This window comes from Falco cherrug, chromosome Z (genome assembly GCF_023634085.1).
Source record: "Falco cherrug isolate bFalChe1 chromosome Z, bFalChe1.pri, whole genome shotgun sequence".
NCBI lineage: Eukaryota > Metazoa > Chordata > Aves > Falconiformes > Falconidae > Falco > Falco cherrug.
In genome coordinates this window covers 74,670,869-74,690,939 of record NC_073720.1, presented here as the reverse complement: position 1 = coordinate 74,690,939, position 20,071 = coordinate 74,670,869, and the positions used below count along the sequence as shown (strand labels likewise).

Below are 20,071 nucleotides of genomic sequence, written 5' to 3'. Positions count from 1 at the left end.
ATGACAACTATGTGTTGCGTGCATGCTAGACAAGACCTTCTCCAGAGTACTTCTGGAAAGCTGAAGGGAAGAACCTATGCCAGCTCCGTTCCCAAAAAATTGAGTTTCCTGCATGAGGAAACCCAAGAAAGACTAAAAAAATGCTTGAACGTGGCTAAATGGAGTCATGGTGGATCCCAAAATATTTGTGGAGCCGTATTTAAATTCAAGCATTTCCTGTGTTGTTTTGCTGCAGTACCTGGTGCACTTGGCAAGGTGCTGAGCAGCTGCAGAGCAAGCCAGTGGTTTTCTCCAGTCTGCAGGGAGTACACCATCCCTCCTAAGCAGAGCAGCTGGGCTATTAGATAGTTTATTTGAACAGGGTGGTGAGTGTGACATGAGAGAGGATCCCATGTATGCTTGGTGGTGTAGTTCCCATGTTCCTTTTATTTTGTCTAACTTCCTGTAGTGTCTGGCTCGAGTAATCCTGTTCTTCAGAGGAGGTGTGAAAATCATTACATGAGAGGTCTTGATTCTGTGAAGGCTTTCCTGTTGCAGGGAGAGAAACCCTCTGTAAAAAATTGTTGTCTCATGATGAGGCATGGGGAAATCCTTAACATAAGAAGCCATACCTGGGAGAAGCTTTCCTGCAGCTGCCACATCTGCCTTTTTGGTGTTTGTTACCAAAGCGTTGCCAGGTGAGGCAGAAGGCACATTGCACTCCCAGCATTCTGCAGGGTACTCAGACCCATCTGCACATGCATCTGGGAGAGCTGCCCACCAAGCAGTTATCTTCTGTTGTACTCAGTTGATGAACTAGATGAGAGAATTTCAGTGGATGGCAAAAGCCCAGCAGGGGAGTTGCAGTTTAGAGATGTAAGTGATCAGGTACCTTTAAATTTCAGTTAAACATTGCCTGCAAATAGTAAGGAACACGTGTGTGCTTTCTCCTCGCTTTCTTCTCCTTGCTTTCTTTTCCTGAGTGACAGCTGTGGAGCTTAAGCCTGTCAGAGGAGCCCCTTCAGCCTGAAAACCATCTTCCACTTACTTTTTTCACTAGTAAATACCTACACTAAGGAAATTTCTCAGATTCAACCACAGCCTGAAGATATGGTGTACTGTATGGTGGGAGAAGAAGCAGAAACTTTGTTGCAAAGTATTTTTCATATTTGTAGCCATCACAAAATTTCTAACACCGTGTATACATGTAAAGAATAAGGATCAGGTCTAATACATATACATGAACCTCTTTTTAAAATGAGAATTTTGAGAAAAGCTGGAGCAGAAATGAAGGCTTTGAGTTTATGGAAAATACTGTTTCCTTAACCCCTTCATAAGCAATGGTATGAAAAAAGCAAAGTTCATCATTCTGTTCAAGGATTCCTCTGGTGTGCTCATCACTCATCCCCAAACACCTCCAAGAGTGCCTTCACAGCATACTAACCCCGTTCATGTGTCATTTGCTCTCTTATTCCCTCTCTAGTGAAGAATGTGTATGAAGTGAGAGGGTCTTCAAGAGGTGGGGTTTTTTTTTTAATGTTTTCTTGTTTGTGTGTTTGCATATTCATGTTGATCACCTGGTGTTAAAGAAGACCAAAGAAGCCCACCTTTCACCTGGAGTGGTAATGAGGCTCCATATTACCAGAGTGACATTTTTTGGCATACTTGAGCTATCCCCTGAATCCAGCACAGACTAGTCTCCCAAAACAATTTTTCTTGCTGAACTATCTTATTTTGAAATTTTTTCTCTGCAGTGCAGGTGTATTAAAAAAATGCCAACAGCATCTGTCAAACAGTTGCTCTTCCTTGCATGAAGCCCCACTCTTCACATCTCCTTTGTGCCTTAGTTAACACTATGTGATGGCCATTGGTACCTACTGGTTACTTAGTGGTGACTCAGGCCCTTGTCCCAGGGCCTCCCCTTGGTCACTCCTCTTGATATTGTGGCAAATCAGCTGACCATCCATCCTCAGCTTGCAGCAAGTGCTTGGACACCCAACAAAGTCCACAGGGTGGTTAAGTCACCATCACAACCCCTCTTGCTCCCCAGAGCTGTACAGAGGTTTTGATTAATTTGTCCCCAGCTCTTACATGTCTTTGATTTTTCAGAGACATGTCAGGCAACGTCTTGCAGCCCTCAGACCAGGACATTGCAGCAGCTGCCCTTTCCCTGAGCTTTACCTTACCCTCCCCAGGGCTGAGAAAGAGCTTTCTCTATAGAAGCAGGACCTGCCTGCCCCAAATAGCATGAAAGGCAGTTAATTAAGAGAACCCAAATTGCAGGAGTGCCCTACTAGATCCCTGAAGCCAGAGAGTAGCAGAAGCCATCACCAGAACTGAAGAAACAGAACATTATTTGGAGGCCCTTTGAAGGAGGAGAAAAATGTAAATGTGTAGATGAAGATTTGGGGTGCTATAGCCTGTACTCAGTATCCTGCAATATCTCTAAATGTGACCTCAGGGGACTGCCTTCCTCTGGAGGGGAAGGCACTGATGATAACTATTGTTAACTTGTAAGTGTGACCATCAGGCTGCAGGTTTTGCTGATATCCCACAGTGTGGCCCTATTTCTGTTTGAATCAGAACACAATTCCTTTGTTACTCAGCTAGGATTTGGGCAAGGACCACCAGCGGTGTCTGTGTGCATCAGGTGTGGGTATGGGACCATGGAAATACAAAGTGCCTGTGATCATCATGTCTTATGGTACTTTTAATGCTGAATGACCCTTCTGCCTGAGTACCTGCCTGAGAACAGCACCTTATCTGGATGAAAATCTGCCAGAAGACAATTAACCCAGCAACATTTCTAACACAGTCCAAACTGGCAGAACAGGTCTGAGCTGGACTGGAGCTCTGCATCGGGTTCACAGAGGGGTTTTTTGTCGTGATTGAGAGCCCTGCAGCCCCATCTTCTAACTACAACTTCACTGATGGTTGTGCTGGTTGCTTGACTTTCTGTCACTGTTGGCACTGGTAGGATCTCTCTCTTCCACCTGCCTACCTGTTCTCACAAAATTTTTAGGAACTTGAAAGAGACACTTCTCTATGAGAAGTGGTTGATGCTGTGAATTCCCGAGTTTTTAGTGGAATTCAAGCACTTACACAGAGAAAATTGTTGTATAAGTGTAATTTCTTGTGGATACAAACCAACAAACCACTGTTCTGCTGTGAGCAAATCTCCTTAACTACCTTGGCTTCTCTATTTATGAAAAGGGAACTGTGACACTCTTCACAGTGACACTGCCTGCCGTGCACAGAACAAGTTGTGTGTTGCTGCAGGTCACTGCTACAATACGGAAACCGATGTGCCTTGCACCCAGGGAGGACAGATCTGCGTGGAGGTATCCTTTTTCTAAAATGCAGATCCCAAAAGCCTATAGTTTACATTGTTTTCCAGGGGAAGCAGAGTACAAAGGGCTCTTTTCAGGCAAGAAGTTTGTCCACAGGTCTGAGCATCCTGTGATGCTTCTGCATCCCCAGGGGAAAGCAAAAGCTGGGCAGACATCTGAGAAGCCTGATTCTTCCTGCATTACTTACATACACCCAAGATAGTTACTTACTAGTGTAAGAATGAAGCAATGCAGCAAGATATCTGACCCTTAATCAGACCTTTTATTTTCAGCAGACTTTTTTACCCACTGTACCTAATGGGCAAGGTGACAGTTGTTCTTACTCTCTCCTGCTGAGCAGTCCAAGCCGTCACACATGGGTGCAGCTGGGCAGTTCAGGACCTGCTGTTGTTCTCTGCTTTGGCAGCATGTCTCCTGATGGTCTGCGGAGCTGGTGCTGGTGCAACCCAGAGAAGAGCCTGGGCCCATGGAAAGTCCCTCTCCGGTCTCTGGTGGGGTGATTTAAGGGGGATGAATTCCTGGCCTGATCCCTGCACCGGGCAGCTTAAGCCAAGCCTGTAACAAGAAACTAGTGATGCTGGGTTTTTCCATACTGGACAGAAATGAAACAAGCCTGGCAAGGGGATTTCTTGTAAAAGACCTCTGCAGTGCTGGCTCAGGTTTCACTTCTTCCTTCAGGAATCAATCTTGCTGCTTCTTACAGGAGGTTTCAAGGCTGCTCCCTAGTGGCTACCACTGTCACGATGCTTTTTGAAGGAGCAGCAAGGGTTTTCATCTCAGCAACAGGTAGTTCCATGAAAATCTCCACGATCCTCCGTATTACTTCACTTATTTGTAAGGGGTTTGGGGTGGGTTTTTTTTCTCCTTTTTTTCTTTCCCATCGATTGAACCATCTTATTTCAAAGAGCTGATGTGCTATGGAAAAGGGAACTTGATTTTGATTGAGTAGTGCTTTCTCCTGTTGTAGCTGAGGACCCACACACACCTTACTCCCATGCCACCGTTGTGCTCATTCTTCCCACCAAGACAAGGTGGGAGGCTCACCTGGATCCATGCCTGGTAGTGAGAAACACAAGCCGTCCTCCCTGGAGAAGTGTGTGTTGTCACACAGCTCAGTGCAGTGGTCTTGCTGTGCCTTGCCTTCTACTCACCTCTTCAGCTGAGGTCACTCTGCCTGAAACAGCCTTCCCTGGGTGAAATGGGCACAATCAGGGAGCAGCCTGACTTCTCCCTGACTTTCCTCCCACCAGGAGACTTGAAGGGTCCTGTCCAAACAAGGGGTGTGTGGAACAGAGACCCCACCCTGCTCTGTCACAGGTGTCCCTCCAGGAGCACCCTCTGTGACTTGCAGGAAACAGCTGCAGGGAAGAGTGGTACCAGCAACAAACCCCAAGCCTCTCATGCTTACACGGCAGATAAAAAGCACTGGAAGAAGAGAAGAAGCCAGCAACACTTAACAAGATGCCTTCTGTGGATGTCGAGCATGTGGTCCCTGACATATAGTGGTAGCATCCTGTGCACTGTACTGTCTGATACAGAAAAAAGATATCATGCAGTTTTCCAGAATCTTACAAACATTTCCTGAACACTGGAATGTGTCCTGTAGAAGGGAATGAGGGTAATTCAGCCAGATACTACTGTAAAAAAGAGTGGTGGGTTCAATTTGTCTTGTATCATTTGATAACTCTTTTAGGTTTTGTAAAAAGATATTGTGATGTTTTGGTGTAGTGGGTTTCAGGAAGAGGGAGAGTGTTTTACAAGCCTGTGGCCATCCTGATTTACCAGATCATAGATTTCATTCCAAATTGTTTCTTCATTCAAACCTCACTGAAAATGCTTCTCTAGCTGCCATCTTTTGGAAACAACTCATGAGTGCTTCAGCTTAGAAAAGGTCATTCTTTTTCATGTCATTGCAGGAAAGATAGAGAAGATCAAGCCTCCTCCATCCCCCACCACAGAAGGCCCCGTCTCACAGTCTGACCCACCACCTGAAGAGCCTACGGGAGCCCAGCGACCTAAGAATCTGATGCAGACACTCATGGAGGATTATGAAACACACAAAACAAAGAGACGAGAAAGGATGGATGACAGCAGTGTAAGTGCACTTTTCCTTTTCACTTTTTGCTCCGCAAGAGAGACTGTGACCAGCATCCAGATAACAAAAATATTTACTTCCCAAGAATCTACTCAGATCATTTTGCAAGTGTGTAAGGATTTTAACACATTGTAAGGGCCAGTATGTTTGAAATGGAAGAATGAGGGCCAGCGGAGAGGAAGAGAGAGTGTCACCGCAAATATCAAAGGCAACTCAAATTAAATTTCATTTTAATTAATTAAGCTAGTTAATACAAGGGCAGTGGGTGGCTGCCCTGCGGTTGGCGGACTCTGTTAACTCAAACATCACCAAGACCCTCCAGTGGGCTATTTCAGTGGCTTTTTGAACTTTGTGGATCAAGCATGTATTCACATCTGTGTTTGTAGATCCCCAAAGTCCTGTCCTAGTGTGCTCAGGATTCAGTATAAGTAACTTCCCCTGAAACCACTCCTTGCAGAACTGGATTTGGAACATCTCAGAAATTAACTTGGATCCATCAATGGGCAGCATGCTCTTTCCCGATGGATTTGTTATCTGTCTTTCACACAAACAGAAAATCAGCCAGAATTTCAGTTTGTGAAATGAGTACCTGCATTTCAGTCATTACTATAGTGGAGTTTAATCCACTTAAGGTGTTCTTTATTGGAGGCACTAATAAGAAGAGATATGAATTCATAGCTGGAAGCATCAAAATTCAGTGCAACTGTTTTACAACCTGTTTCCCAACAAAGCATGAGGTATTTCTTATTCAGACTAATTATTACTGTAGGCAGTGAGTGCAGAAGGTAGTGAGATATAAGTGTGATATAAAACTTCTTAAATAGACACTGTTTGCTGAAGCACCCTCGGTTCTCCAGGCATTTCGCAGAGATGTCAGAGTGATGACTCCAGCACCAAGGAGTTCATGCTCCAAACAAATATTCATAAAAGTTACAGTTTTATTAGGTGTATGGGAGTAAGTGAAGGTTTGTAATGTGAATATTGCCCTAGTCTGGCAGCTTTTAATCATTACTGGTAAATATTGCACAATAGCCAAAGATAACTTAATATCAGAAGGAATGCAATGTGGAGGGGTCCTGTTGTATTTCTGCCGGTTAACTAAAACATAGTAGGAGACCTGACTCAAAATGTAAATAGACTAATTTCCATTGCACACCAGAAACTTTCTGGTACCCTTTTTCTACTGAAGCTGTCGAAAACCAAGAACTCATTGTCTGTCAGATTCCTGATGCCATGCAGGAGGCCAGCTCATGCTTGGCAGCATGCCTTGCTCTGGAAGCGGCATCCTGGGGCCATGTCTTGGGAAGGAGACATGTCCTTGGGAACCATGTCTCTGGTTTCCCCTCCCTCCCCCAAAAGCACCCAGTGAAATGGGGTGGCTCCACCTGCTCCAGTGAGTGTTGTCTTTTGGCATCTCCCCAAAGGAGAGACATGTCACACCTTCATGCCTTTTGCAGAAGGCAGGAGGAACTTCAAAAAAAGACGGTTATAAAACTCCTGCTGTGCAAACCAGAACTGGTCCTCTGGAGTCCCACAGCAAGCATCTGTCAGTCCGATGGCTTGAAACCTTGGCACAGTGGTGAAGCTGCTCTGCTAAAGAGATTACACTGAGCTGGTCCTCAGCCTGCGCTTTTCCGCCACCCCTGTGAAGAGTGAAGGTGACTTGCCCAGGCCATGAAGCAGTGGCTTGTGGCTGAAATCTTCTCCCACAGCTGTGAGGGTCATGTGCTGTTTGTCATACAAGTTGTAGCAGGCAAAAGACATCTAAGATGTCATTAGACGTAACTCCCTCTGCTTAGTTACCCAAGTGCAACTCCCCAGGTACTTGCAGAGCTGCGCATGTGTCCCCTAGAAAGCAGGCTGGCCACAGTTACATACTGTCTTCTGCAGTTTGAAGGCAGCCTTGATGTCCTGACTGGAACCCCGGTCTGGGCAACATCTCACTGAAAAGGTGTGCTCTGCATGCCAGCTCAGCTGTCCGCTGCTGCTAAAGCTGCCCTGTCTCTGACTGCCCGAAAATGCCCTCCCAGAGGATTAGTGCTCGTTAGACAACTTGCGGAAAGAATCCTTTTCTGGGACAAATTGTCAAGGCTCCAGTGAATTTATAGAGCCCCAGCACACACCAAAATCCCATTGCTTTTTGTTGTCATTCTCTTCTCATGTAAGCCCATTGCATACAGCCAAACAAGATTTACATTCTTGATGCTGCCTACCCAAAATCCTATTAGAGGGCAGTGTCCTGCAGAGCCCAGGGAGAGCTTCCTCAGACCAGCAGGAGTGTTTTGTTTCTCTTCCCTGCCTTTTTCTGCTCTCCTTTTGTAAACGGCTCCCACCATTGGCAGGGGAAAGATAATTCAAATAACAAATTCTGCACTCATACCACTGTTGGTTTGAGCTAATATTTTATGTGCCAGGCTAAGCAATAATTATTTAAACAACAAATAGCTTTCATTTGTCAGCAGAGGACATTTGACCATGTGCTCAGGAAAAAGATTTCTGTAAATAATGAAACAAAAGACCACATCACTGGCTTGTTTTTAAAAATACATTAAATGTAGCAGGGGAGGAGCATAAATGACAACCAGACAGGCAGCTGCCACTTGGAGCATGAAGTTCTGAGAGCTGAACATATCTCAGCATTGCTCTTTGTGAGTGAGGGGAACCAGAGACTTCCTTGGGTACTGGGAGCAGCCAGGGTGCTGTGGCAGCCAAGGCTGAACAGAGCCAGCACTGCTGGCGAGACAGAAGGCAGCAGCCACGGTCTCCTGAATGGGATCGTGGAGAGGTTTGATGTGCATGGAAACTCCCCCTCACATGCTGAGCACACCAGCAGTACTGACGTATAGAGCTTCAGTTTCTCCCTACATATGACATACTAAAAGACAGGAGGGTGGTTTCAGCAGGACATCTACACTGTCTCTCCTTCAAACATCACCTCCTTCTGTTTTATGTCTGGCTTCAGTGGCTACAGCGCAGACACTCTGGCCAGGGCTTGCAGGCTTTGCCTTTCAGAACCAGAGGGCAAATCAAGTGCATCTGCTTTTGGAAGAACTTCACTGCTCAGGCAAGGGGGCAGTTTCTTCCAAAGAGCATGTATTACAGTAGAGATTTCAACAGGTGAGAAAAAGAGAAAAAGCAGCAGCAAGAAAATGGGTCAAGCACGTATAGTAAACAAGACTGAGACTGGCCAAGCAACACCATTAAAAAAACACCTAACTGACTTTTTTTTTTTTTTTGTTTCCTTACGACACCAAGTTGCTTGACTTCTTATACTCTGGGATGTGCCAGTTCTTGCAGTTTATTTTGGTTTTGTTTCCTAGTTACAACATGCTTATTCAATGCACTAATGCTGGTCTTTTCCCTTTCTACCAGTACACCTGTAAATTACTGTCTAGCAAGGTTACTTCTGAGGTACTTTTTAACTGCTTATTTATTTTTGCTTCTTGCATGGTGATTTCAATTGCATGTCACTGCAATTTGCGTTTTCATACTGTGTGCCAGTGCTGTTTCATATCAAAACTGGGATGCAAATGTGTGTGTGTGATATTCCCTTGTATCTCTCATCAACAATATTTGTGTGGCTCGTTTTCTAACATTTGGATTCTACTTACAAGTTCTGGCATAGGAGGGGTTGTAATTAAAGGGATGGAAGCTGTTGCCCAGGTCTGGAGCATTCCTGAGGCATGAAATGAGAACTTCTCCTTAATCCCTATTACTGTTCAGCTGGCAAAGCTAAGCATGGGATCCAAGCACCCTCACACGCTGAGCGAAACTGATGTGGCTTTCTTTTGTCTCTGATTACAATGTATTTAGCACTATCAAAATGCCTAGTATTTTGTAAAGAATCTGCACACCAACCTTTCGTCTGTGGAAGAAGAGAGTCAGATCCAAGCACGTGGCCTCCGTCTTGTGAATTTTGGTAACCTGTCCTTGTCCCTGTCTTCTGTTGTGATGTGATGACTGATCACAGTCCCACAGCATAGCATCAGTGTTGGTCTCAGAGTAGAAGAAACCCAGACCTACTAAAGAATGGGCATATACAGTGGCATTTGGTATTTTAGCAAGGCAATAACTTGCACAGTCCTTATTCCCTACAAAGCCGTACTCTGCCAAAGGCAACAATTTTAAGAGCAGAGAGTTGATACCAGCTATACTTCTGCAATGTTTGTTAGAAACAGGATGCAGACATTTCAGTTGCCTGTAATTTTCTGTGCAGAAATGAGTGTAAATCTGGACATCTCTAAGAGACACAAACAGATTGTGGTAATGACTGACACTCTTGTCCAGCGTCAGCATCTTTTCTTATAAACATGAACCTTCCACTATTGCCCTGTTCCATGACATATTTGACCACATCAGCTACCTCAAGGCAAGTATATAAATATTTTCTGTCCTGGAAAGTAAAGTTTATTCCATTTCCGATTCATTAAATAATTTAGTGTGGGTTTTATCTCACTGATACAAGCCAGTGATTGATCTTTGTATAAAGAGTTAAGCAGTATAAAAGCAGTGTGCTCTCAGAGATGTGGGTTTAAATACAGATTAGACCTCTTCTCCCTCATAATATCTTCACAGTATTCTGAGTTATGATTTATGGATGGTAAGTAGCAATCAGAGCGTTTGATGTTGTGTGAGAGGCAGAAGCTCAGGTGTAGATGTTACATGCCCAGCCCTTGGCCTTCTGCTGGGAAGGGTTGCGTGTTCACTCCGTGAAATAATAATGACGCAATGAGCTGGGAATGAATGTGCATGGATGGGAAAAGGGGTAGAGATGAAAAAGACTGTAGGACACAGCGATTCTGTATGCAGGTGAAAGTATGCCATCTGGCTAATCCCAGTGTTAAGCCTCAGACTGAAGAAACCATTTGGTCCTCACTGGAAATCAGGAGCTGAAGCCAGGCAGTGGTTTTGGAAGGAACAGCAAAACTCCAGTCATGATGCCCCCCAGCTCTCTACTGACCCCACAGCTGAGCTGTGTCTCCTGTTCACCAGAGCCTTCCATAACCCACTCCGATGCAGGCAGGTGGTTCAATTCTAATTGTCAGCAACGCTGGAGCTGACCCAGCCATGCTTGCACTGGCTGGGAGCCGGGGCTTCCATGCAACCAGCCTGCCAGCTCCGCTCTGGTAAGCAGCAACCCCCCAGCAGGGTACAGTCACTGCTGAAGTTAAGCTACATGCAGCAAAACACAGCCTGCTTCATTAGGTCGCTGTGGTTTATCACCCTCAAATGCCTGCGGCCTGTGTTAAAAGCACATTAATCCACTGTTTTAAAGAAACCACAGGTAACTATGTGCCTGCACATGTGTAGGTTGTTTTTATCCTCGAAATCTTCCACTCTTGGCCTTACAGCTATACGTATCTTCAAATTTATGGGGCATTATCCTGAGTTTGCTTAACAGCAGTCATGCTGTAGGAGATACTGCATTAAGGTGACATTGATGTGATATTAAAGGCTACTGCTGAAAGTTTTTGTGTTACGAAACAGGAAACCAATATACTAGATTTGATGGCAGAGGAAACACATTATGTTTTAATACTGACCAGCAGCAGTATAATGCTGTTTTTCAGGTAAACACATTTTTGTCTTAGATACCCAGCTCCTCACTGTGCTCACTGGAGGTCTGGTGTATTCAGTGAATAGCATTAAGTAGGTACAGTAAATACCTTTATACTTGAGGAATAGATGTTCTTCGTCCCTTAGTAGTTCCAGTTTTATGTTAAAGTGTTTAGTTTATCGTTCCTGAGCAGGAATGCAGAACCAGGCAGCTGTTCCCTGACCTTGTGCTTCTGTCTCTTTGTGCATGGTGTGCTCCATGGAGGTGTCTTGTACAGTAACTTTCCTGCATGGTACCTGTAGATTTTAGACACTCAGAACTTTGCAATCTCTGTTTTTGTTGCTTTTAGTTCTCCCAGGTCTGGATGGGAAGAATTAGTAAAATATTAAGCTCCAGAAAAATCATGTTGCTTCCACATCAGTTTTGCCGTTGTTGTTCTTCAAAAAAAACTAGCCTGTACTGGATAGCAGTCAGTTTCATTCGGTGGTGGGGATAAATATGCTTTGGACTGAAGCATATCGGTATTTTGCTTTTTATTCTCTTGTTGCCAGTGAGAGAGCAATTATTGTTACATTTGTTGAAGGGAAGATCAGGACAGTTTAGCGTCCATCTCTAGGATGGATAGGTAAATTAATCTTGCACCTGATAGTGGTAGCTGTTGCAATCTTTTTTTTTCCTTCCCCCACCCCCACAAAATCTTTAAATATAGATGAAATCTGTCAGGAAAAAACCCTCTGCAATTCATAGTGAGACTCCAGAGCTGCAACCATGAGATCCACACAGCAGTTTTGTGCAAAGAGAGGTGAGCAGTGGTTTTTACAGCCCTACATACCGTGGTACATTAGTCTTTCCCTCACACCTACTTCTGCTCTCCAAATTCTTCCTCTTCTATTGCAACTAGTAGTCAAACAGCCCCTCCCAAAAAAGACATTTTAAACAACATTGCTTTTTTCACTGATGTGGCCTTACCACTAGGATGTGGCCAGCTCAGTTTTTCAGCCTAAGCTTGAATGAACCATCTACTTCGTCATCTTTCTGATCTTTGTTATATGCCTTCTGCAAGCAGTTAAGAACTTGGCTACCTTAGGATGCCGTGGCCACCCAAGCCTGGTCCTGCCTGGGTTGCTCTGCCTGTACCGGCTGAGCTGATTTTGGAGCATCATGAGGGAGGACACTCACGAAGCACTGAGGTAGCATCTTGTAATGTGTCCAAAATATGGTGTGTTACAGACACCCAAAGTAGCCACAACAACAAAAGCAAAAGACTTTCCCTCCTTTGATGTGCTGGGGAGAGCCTCTGGGTGCTGGACTCATGAAGGGCCCACAGACAGCCCTGATACCTGCCAAGAATATTTTAAAAGGTAGATTGTTTGCTATTTTAGGCAAGCTGCTTACTGGGTTGTGAATTCAATGCTCCATTGAGGAGTCCCAATTCTCTACTCAGTCATTCTAGTTGCACGCTATAATTACCCCATTGTTTCCTCTAGCGGGTGTAGAACTGACACAACCTAGTAAAAATGAGGGTTATTTTAGGTCAAACACTCTTTTCAGTAGATTAGAAGAATAATTCCAGAGTAACTATTGAAAAGGACCTTTAGCTTATTAGTATCTGCTCTACTGTTTAGAGGGCTTGTTTATTAATACTAAGCCAGACATTAATATTTGTTTTCCAGCAAAGGCTAAGTCTGCATGCAGTGCCCTCATGGTGTCTCTGATATAATTCTGGAAGCAGTTTTCCTTGGAGCAACCAGCAAAGTTTGCAGAAGTAGACAAGCTTCTAGGCACGTTTGCAGACAGAGGATAAACAGAAGAAGCCCTGAGATAAAGACGAGCTGACCGATTCAAAGCAGAAATCTTCAAAGTTTAAGGGTCCTGACTGTGCAAGCCATCACCAGAGACCATTGCAATGATTTAATTTCCAGCAAGGAAGACACTGACTGGAGAGTCTTGTAAATTATGTAAAATCCAGTTTATTTTCAGCTGGCATAAATCTTCAGGCCAAATTCAGCAGGCCTCAGTTGAATATACCACTACTCTGACTGTGGCAATTTGGGTTTGAAGTTTATGCCACATTTTCTGATTTTTCATGTAAATTTCAAGTTCCAGTGAGGAGAACAGTAGTTTTCCCTGCTTTACTTAATTATTACCCCATACTGGTCTTGATAGTCTTCTGTCTAGCAGCATTCATCTGTTGCCATCCAAAAATACAAAATGACTGTTCCTCCCCAACCCACACCCCCTATTGCTAACCCTGGAGCAGCCACTGTCATTTCTTATTCTGAGGAGATAATGAGGTGATGCACTAATATCCAGTCCCATTTTCAATTGCTGGGTTTGGGTTGTCTTTCCTTGGTTCAGGCATTCAGAATCCCAAACGCAGTTTAAGCTGCTGGTCCTCATCCCTGCAGCGGGAGTAGCTTTGGTATGTTGCTTACAGGCTGATGTCTCAGAAGGAATTTTTTTACTGATTTTGATTTTTTTTAAAAAAAATTGATTAATTTTTACGTTTGTGAGCATGTTTGCCCTTACTGGGTAAAAAAGAAATTGCTCAGCTCTGCTCCCCCTTTCCTGTGATTACTCTACAAAACCAGGAAATATGACTTTGGGCAAAATTTCAGAAAAAAATCCCCCCCAGTGAACCTGGACCAGCTTTGTGGCCCTGGTCACTGCTGGGAAGCAGATGGAGCTTTAGCTTTCTGTTGGCTGGGTTTTCCACTTAGTTCTTTGGTTTGTTCACAGTCATAGTCGAAATTAGGAGGGCAAAGAAATAATAAAGCTGGCAAAACTCCACCTTACCTTCACCTCCTGAATGGAGGTCTGGGTCTTAGCGTAAATGCAGAAAGGTGAGCAAGGTTATGCCCTGTAATTTCATCTGACAGTTCAGAGCTGATTTCCCAATATAACTTGCACAGGAGCCCCTAGTACCTGTGTAGCTTTCCAACCACAGCTTGTCACAAGCTGTAAGAAGAGTTCCTTTAGTCTTATATTATTTATTTTTATTCTAGTCAAGGCTTAAGTCCTCACTGCATCTGACTTTCTATGCAGAAAAATAATATAGCATCATCCTTTCTCAAAAGGCCAGCTACTCTTCTGCAGCGGAGGAGTGTGCAGAGCAGCTTGCAGGAAGCATTAGGGACCAGGGATGGCAGGCATTGTTTCAGTGAACAGTCACATACTTGTTGGGGGTATTTTTTTACAGTTATGTTTTTTAACTGACTGTTTAAACTTTTCAAAAGTCTGCTTCTCTGGGAGGGCTGGTTTAAAACACATTGAGGGCAGTGGATGTTGGCAGCTTTGTAGTTTGATCACAGAACTGTTATTCAGTGTCGGTCAGAAAATAACATTGCTATGTGCTTCTGTTAGAAGGCCACAGACTTCTTTATGTCATCTCACTCTGCTGGGAGAAAAACACCCAGTGGCATGCATTATTGGCCGAGGAGTACATCAGATTCATGTCACAATAACACCTTTTGGTTTAATCTGATTATTTTTCATATGTTGTTAAACCTCATTAAAACTGGTTGGGTTTTTTTTTTACTTTTTTCCGTTAATTGTTTCTGTGTATACATGTGTGGGTATACTGTTTTTATATGCGTTTGTGTGTATGACTCTGTGTGTGCATGAAAAATACATAAATTTTTAAGGGCCCATCTTGTACCAGACTCTGTAGGCTGTGCAGATCCTCATTTCCCGTATGCATGGAGTGATTTTTCACTCCAAGAACGCTTTGATTGCAGTGCATAGGCTTTCCCATTGGCATAGCTGCAAGCCAGAGACCACGAGAAGATGCAGCGGGAACTGCCCAGTCCTGTTTGCAGGGGTGATGTGCTGAAATAAGCAGCAGACCGCTTTCCAGGCTGCACATGCAGCTCCAAAGCAGCCTCTGCTGGGTTGTTGCAAGCTGGTGGTACGGAGCTGCCTTTTGGGGAGAGGACCAAGGCTCTGCCATCTGCCTTCCCCAGGCTGGGACCAGGCAATGTGCAGCTAGGCTGGTAAGGGGCAGCTGGGGCTTCCCTAATTCTGCCAGACAGCTCCTACCACTTCTGTCCTCCCGTGGCGTGGCTTTGCTCTCGTGTGCCATCCCCTGCACCTTCACATCAGCAAGTGCTTCATCGCATGAGTCCTCCCAGTTTGCACAAGGTGCGGCACTGGGAGCCCAGCAGGAAGGGCTGGCCCAGCTGGTCCCTGCCTGCCCCGTTGGTCCCGCCTGCCTGGGTGCACAGTGCAGGGCACCCCGGCATGGGAGACAGGTAGCTGAGTGATGTGATGTGTTTTCCCTTTCTCTCCTGACCAGGTCCTTGAGGCAACCAGGGTGAACCGCAGGAAGAGTGCTCTGGCACTGCGTTGGGAAGCCGGCATTTATGCCAACCGGGAGGAGGACGAATAACCACACCGCAGTGTGAAGACAGCGACCAGGCACACCGAAACCAAAAAAAAGAGAAAGGAAGGAAGAAAAAGACAAAAAACCAACACAAAAACCACCACGAAAGCAGCAGCATTTTAGTCCAGTATTTATTAAATACACAACAAACTCGATGCACATAGACACAGAAACGATCCAGCTCCTGGCAATCCTAGAACAACAGGAAAAGCCCACCTAGAAAATATCCCCTTCTCCTTCCCTCCACCCCCCGTCTGAAATAATGCAATGGAGAGGGTGCAGGGGGTGGAAACCCTGGGGGTGGGGGACAAGGGGGCTGTTGTCCCCATGTACCAGAGAGGCTGCAGGCACATGGTGGGAGGTCGACGTGGAGGAGCCTATGGCCAGGGCTTGTCCTCGTGCGTCCTGCTGACTGAATCGACAGCCCTGCCTTGCCCCTGGGACCCCTGTCACCCCAGCCGCTCCTGTTGGACCCTCCTGCAGTTCCTTTGCCTCCTACAGTTGCTGCACTGAGACCATCAGTGTTGCTTCGGCATACTCTTATCCAGCCACAAAACAACGATATTGCCCTCTGTTGCTGTTTCTTTGAGAGGATTGAAGGGTTGGGGTTTGGGACTGGGGTGTTTTTTGGGCAGGATGGATTCTGCTCCTCTTTCTAGTAATTTATCTGTTTCAAAGGAGAAAAAAAAAAAAAAGCAAACAGGGAGGCAGTTATTGCAAATGTACAATCTAGTAGACTCAGTACAACAGTCCTTGTGTTGCAAACACAAGCCATCACAATTTAGGAGTGGAATAGATGGGGATGAGAGCTAAGCCAAATGGATTACCTTAGCTTTAGGATCCTATATGCTTGCAATATCACCTGAGCTCCAGGTTCTCAGAGCATATTTACATAACAAAGTTTCTAAATAGAAAATCTGTATTTAGTGGATGACAACTATTTTTTGATGGTGGGGAGGGAAAAGAATGGCATATGTGTAAACTCTATGAAGATGGATAATTTGAAGTAGAAAGGTAGTGGGAAAGGGATACAAATAAAGGACATTTAATTTGTAAATGAGGCAATAAGTGAACTAAGCCAGCCTGTGGCCTAGAAAGAGGTATGAAATAAAGAAGAAAGATAGTTACGTCTTCAACTATATTTATACAACATAAAAAGCCTTTGAAGTAGAGTGCTTTATGGAAGTCTTCACGTCTCCAGGCAACAAAAAAAGCTAAAGGGCATAATGTGTTGGAAGGAGTGAACAAGGAAGAGCAGACAAGGGAAGAAAACATAATTTTTGCCGTTCAGCCAGTGTTTTCAGTGCTACAAGCAAACCATAGAGCCTTTAGTTATTGCTTAGGCTTGGGATCAGCAGTGAAGGATTAGTATGGATCTGTGTGTGCGTGTGCATGGGTGTGTGCGTGTGTGTGCGTGTGCGTGCGCGCGCGTGTGTGTGTGTGTGTGTGCAGGCGTGTGCATGAGGCTGGCATACCAAAAAGTGTATGGCAGTGCATGTACTGATTATTTTCTCCAAAGCTGTTGTATCAGCTATAGGAATGAGTGCTAATTTCTTTTTCTTTTTTTTTTTCTGAAAGGGGATATAAAAACAAGGCACTGAGTTAATGCAGTATTTGTGATATTAAAATTTGACCCAACATGGTATTTGCATGAGTCACAATTGCAAAGTATTGACCAGTTTTGTAAGCTGACAATTAGGAAAAGAAATGTGGTATTTATTCTTGTGCTTTGTATTTGTATGTAGTATAGAGGCTGCGGGTTTACTCTTTGTTTTCACGCAAGCAATACAATAAGAGTATTTTACAGCTGGGAACCATAATTTCTGGACTAGAAACCAACAAGTTTGAGAGGTGACAGAAAAAAAGACACGGAGCTTTTTTCTATATGAAATAATCTGTCTTTTTTATAAACAAAAATTCTTATTTTGACATCTTTTTAAAAAGTCATCAGCCAGGATACTGGTCCTCCCTTAAGCGTTTCCTTGGTTTTATGACCTGCTGTGCTGTTTGATCCTGAAACAGTGAGCTTATTTAAAATGAGTACCGATACTGTGAACATATTTCTGGTGCTTTTCTTAAACAGAGCTTGCAACCAAATTATTCCCCCCACACACACTTCAGTTCCTCCAGCATGTGATTTCTGTCCCTGGACACTATCATTTTGAGGCTTATTTTCAGGGAATTGTAGCAAATACAATTACATATACCCGTTAACTCGGTTCTGTCAATTGTCTCCCTAAGTGCTCTTGGACAGATGAAAACCCTGCTGATCCGAGTGTTCACTGTGATAAGGGCAGCAAGCTTAGCTCAAGGATGCTCTCTAAACCCAGGTGCATGGGGAGGCACCATGCCTGTGAAGGAATTACATACTTGATGAAGTAGACCCATTGTCCAGACATGGCAATCAACAGTGAACTGTGATTCCTGTCTGCAGGCAGGTCGTTACCATCAGACTAGGAAAAGCAACGCCACTAATGCAGCACTCTAGTGAGACCATATCTCATGTAGCCAGATTCACGAGTTCTGTGCATCTGTAACAAGAGGAGTCCTGGCTCCGTCCATCCTTTAGGAAAGCTTAAGTGAGACTGGGAAAAAGGGGTTTCCTAAGCAGAGGAGACAGCCCCTGTACTTACAGTGATGTGGTCTTGCACCAAAGGATGCTCTTCAGACTTGCTCCCTGAAACTGCCTTCCCAGGAGCCTGCACCTTTCTTTTCTAGAAAGGGGATGTGTTGTTGGGGAGAGGCCAGGCAGGAGTCCTCTGTGCTAGAAGCATTTGCTTGCAGCTTCTGTGGCAAAAATATTTGCATGTATCAGTCCAGGACAGCCAAACTTTCCATCCAGCAGAGTTTTTCTCTTCCAGAAATTATGGACACTCATAGTCAGCAGCACACATTCAGTGCTGTGGTAACGCGAGTGCGATACAGTTTACCTGCCTCTGTTATTTCATTTGCATGCTACCAAGCTTAGGTGTTTATAAGTATACGCCAGTAATACATATCTATCTATATATAACTATATCAAATGCAACAAAAGAGCACTATTGCAGAGTTAACTTTGTCTCCACAAAAGAAACACTCAGATCCTTTTCCCTTGGCAAAGACTGGTTTTAATGAAACTGTGTATTGAGAAATAGTTAAGCATTAGCTTTTGTGATTATAATCAGTTTGGGGTTACAGTGCAGGTTTTCTGAACAATTCGTTTTAAAAGCTGCCAGTTTGGGCTTCATCTTGCTCCATACTGACATTATCTGAAGGAAAATACAGTCACATCGGTGTGTTTGACAACCAAGTCAGCATCCTTATCATGACTTATCAACCAGTTTCAACAATACCTGGCTTTCTGTATGTTAACCACTTAAATGTTATCCTGCTTCTGTTTTATAGTGACTGTGAGGCCTACAATGCAAGTATATAATTATTTTCTCATTAAAACAGAAACCTGTGTTGTGTTTCTATAAAGCTGCCTGTTTCTTCATGTTCTTGCAGAAAGGTGTACCCCCACAAGCAGCATGCAGCTGGTGGAGGGTGGCCTGTGTCCCATCTCCCAAGGTAGCTGGTTGATCTCTGCCCCAGTTCTTGACTCTGCTTCTGTCCATCTATCTGTCTAGAGGCAGGAGAGATCTCTTTTTTCCTCCCTTCAGTGGTGTCAACTGCAGATACAAGAGTATCCCTGAGTTTTTCTTTCCCATTAATGTACCTGGGGAGGGTTGCAGAGGCCAGATCTGCTTTGTGATGAATTGCACCTGATTTCTTACCTTGTTTCCTTAACATCTGCAGAAGCCCTGTCATCCCACATGGCAAAGCACATCATTTCAGCCAGTCATCCATTTCTCACATGCTCAGCTGCAGCAACCAGCAGCTTGCCCATTATCACAGCCTCTCACCACCCTTTCATCGTCAGCTAGACCAAGCTGCCGTCATATTTAGCTGTGAGAGCTAAAAGGTGCCAGGTACATGGCGGTTGCAGAACAGCCACAGGGACCTGTTGGGAACTGGGCAGATTCATGCCACTGCTCCTCCCTGTGCCGGGAATAGCCTGGCATTTAAAATATAACCCTGCTCCACAGCCCACAGGAGGAGGCGCAGGACTCCGATGATTTGGTGGGACTTGGCTAGAGCCAAGTGCAGCAATTCAGCCTGCACTCTCTGTAGCCATGAGCCCTCTTCTCCCTTGTGCAAGCAGTATAAGAAATGCCTACATTTCTCATCTCAACATCAGATGTGGATTTCCTTTGCAGTTAGAATATCCTGCTGATAGTCAGAAAATGGATTAGAAAACAAGCCTGAAAATTTACCCCCCAGTCCTGGTCTCTAAGAAGAAAAAGAGGTTATTGTCTTCTCAACACAGAAGAGGCTTTCTGTCTTCCTTTGCCTTTCCTTGCTCTGTGCTAAGAGGGATAGCTTATTGGACTAGCTGGCACACAGTGGGAAAGGGAACCCCTTCCAGACCTCTCCTTTGGGTTCTATGAGAATTAAAAGTGGAAATGGGACATGTGCAGGGGAGCGTTTAGGCGTTGCCAAAGTAATGCAGTGACACCAGGGGGTGGCAGCAGCTCAGGAAGTTTTGCAATGCATTCTGCTGTTACCAGCTGTTGGTATTTGTTTAATAACACACACGTAGGATATCTAAAATCCCTGTCATCAAAATGGCACGCACCAAGCTTTAGAATATTTCTACAAAGTAGTGAAGCACTATAAAAGAGCCATTT

General features: G+C 44.5%; 1 protein-coding gene across 4 annotated transcripts in view; it reads left to right on the top strand.

Annotated features, from left to right (window-relative positions):
* The window catches only part of PALM2AKAP2 (PALM2 and AKAP2 fusion), a 274,674-nt gene extending 255,853 nt beyond the window's left edge, over positions 1–18,821 (top strand). For all 4 annotated transcript variants that reach the window (XM_055699085.1, XM_055699086.1, XM_055699087.1 and 1 more), the window contains 2 exons: positions 5,246–5,424; positions 15,276–18,821. In XM_055699085.1, coding sequence (XP_055555060.1) covers positions 5,246–5,424; positions 15,276–15,368 — 272 coding nt within the window. In that variant the 3' untranslated portion in view covers positions 15,369–18,821. The remainder of the gene's footprint in view (positions 1–5,245; positions 5,425–15,275) is intronic.
* Positions 18,822–20,071: the final 1,250 nt, after the last annotated feature.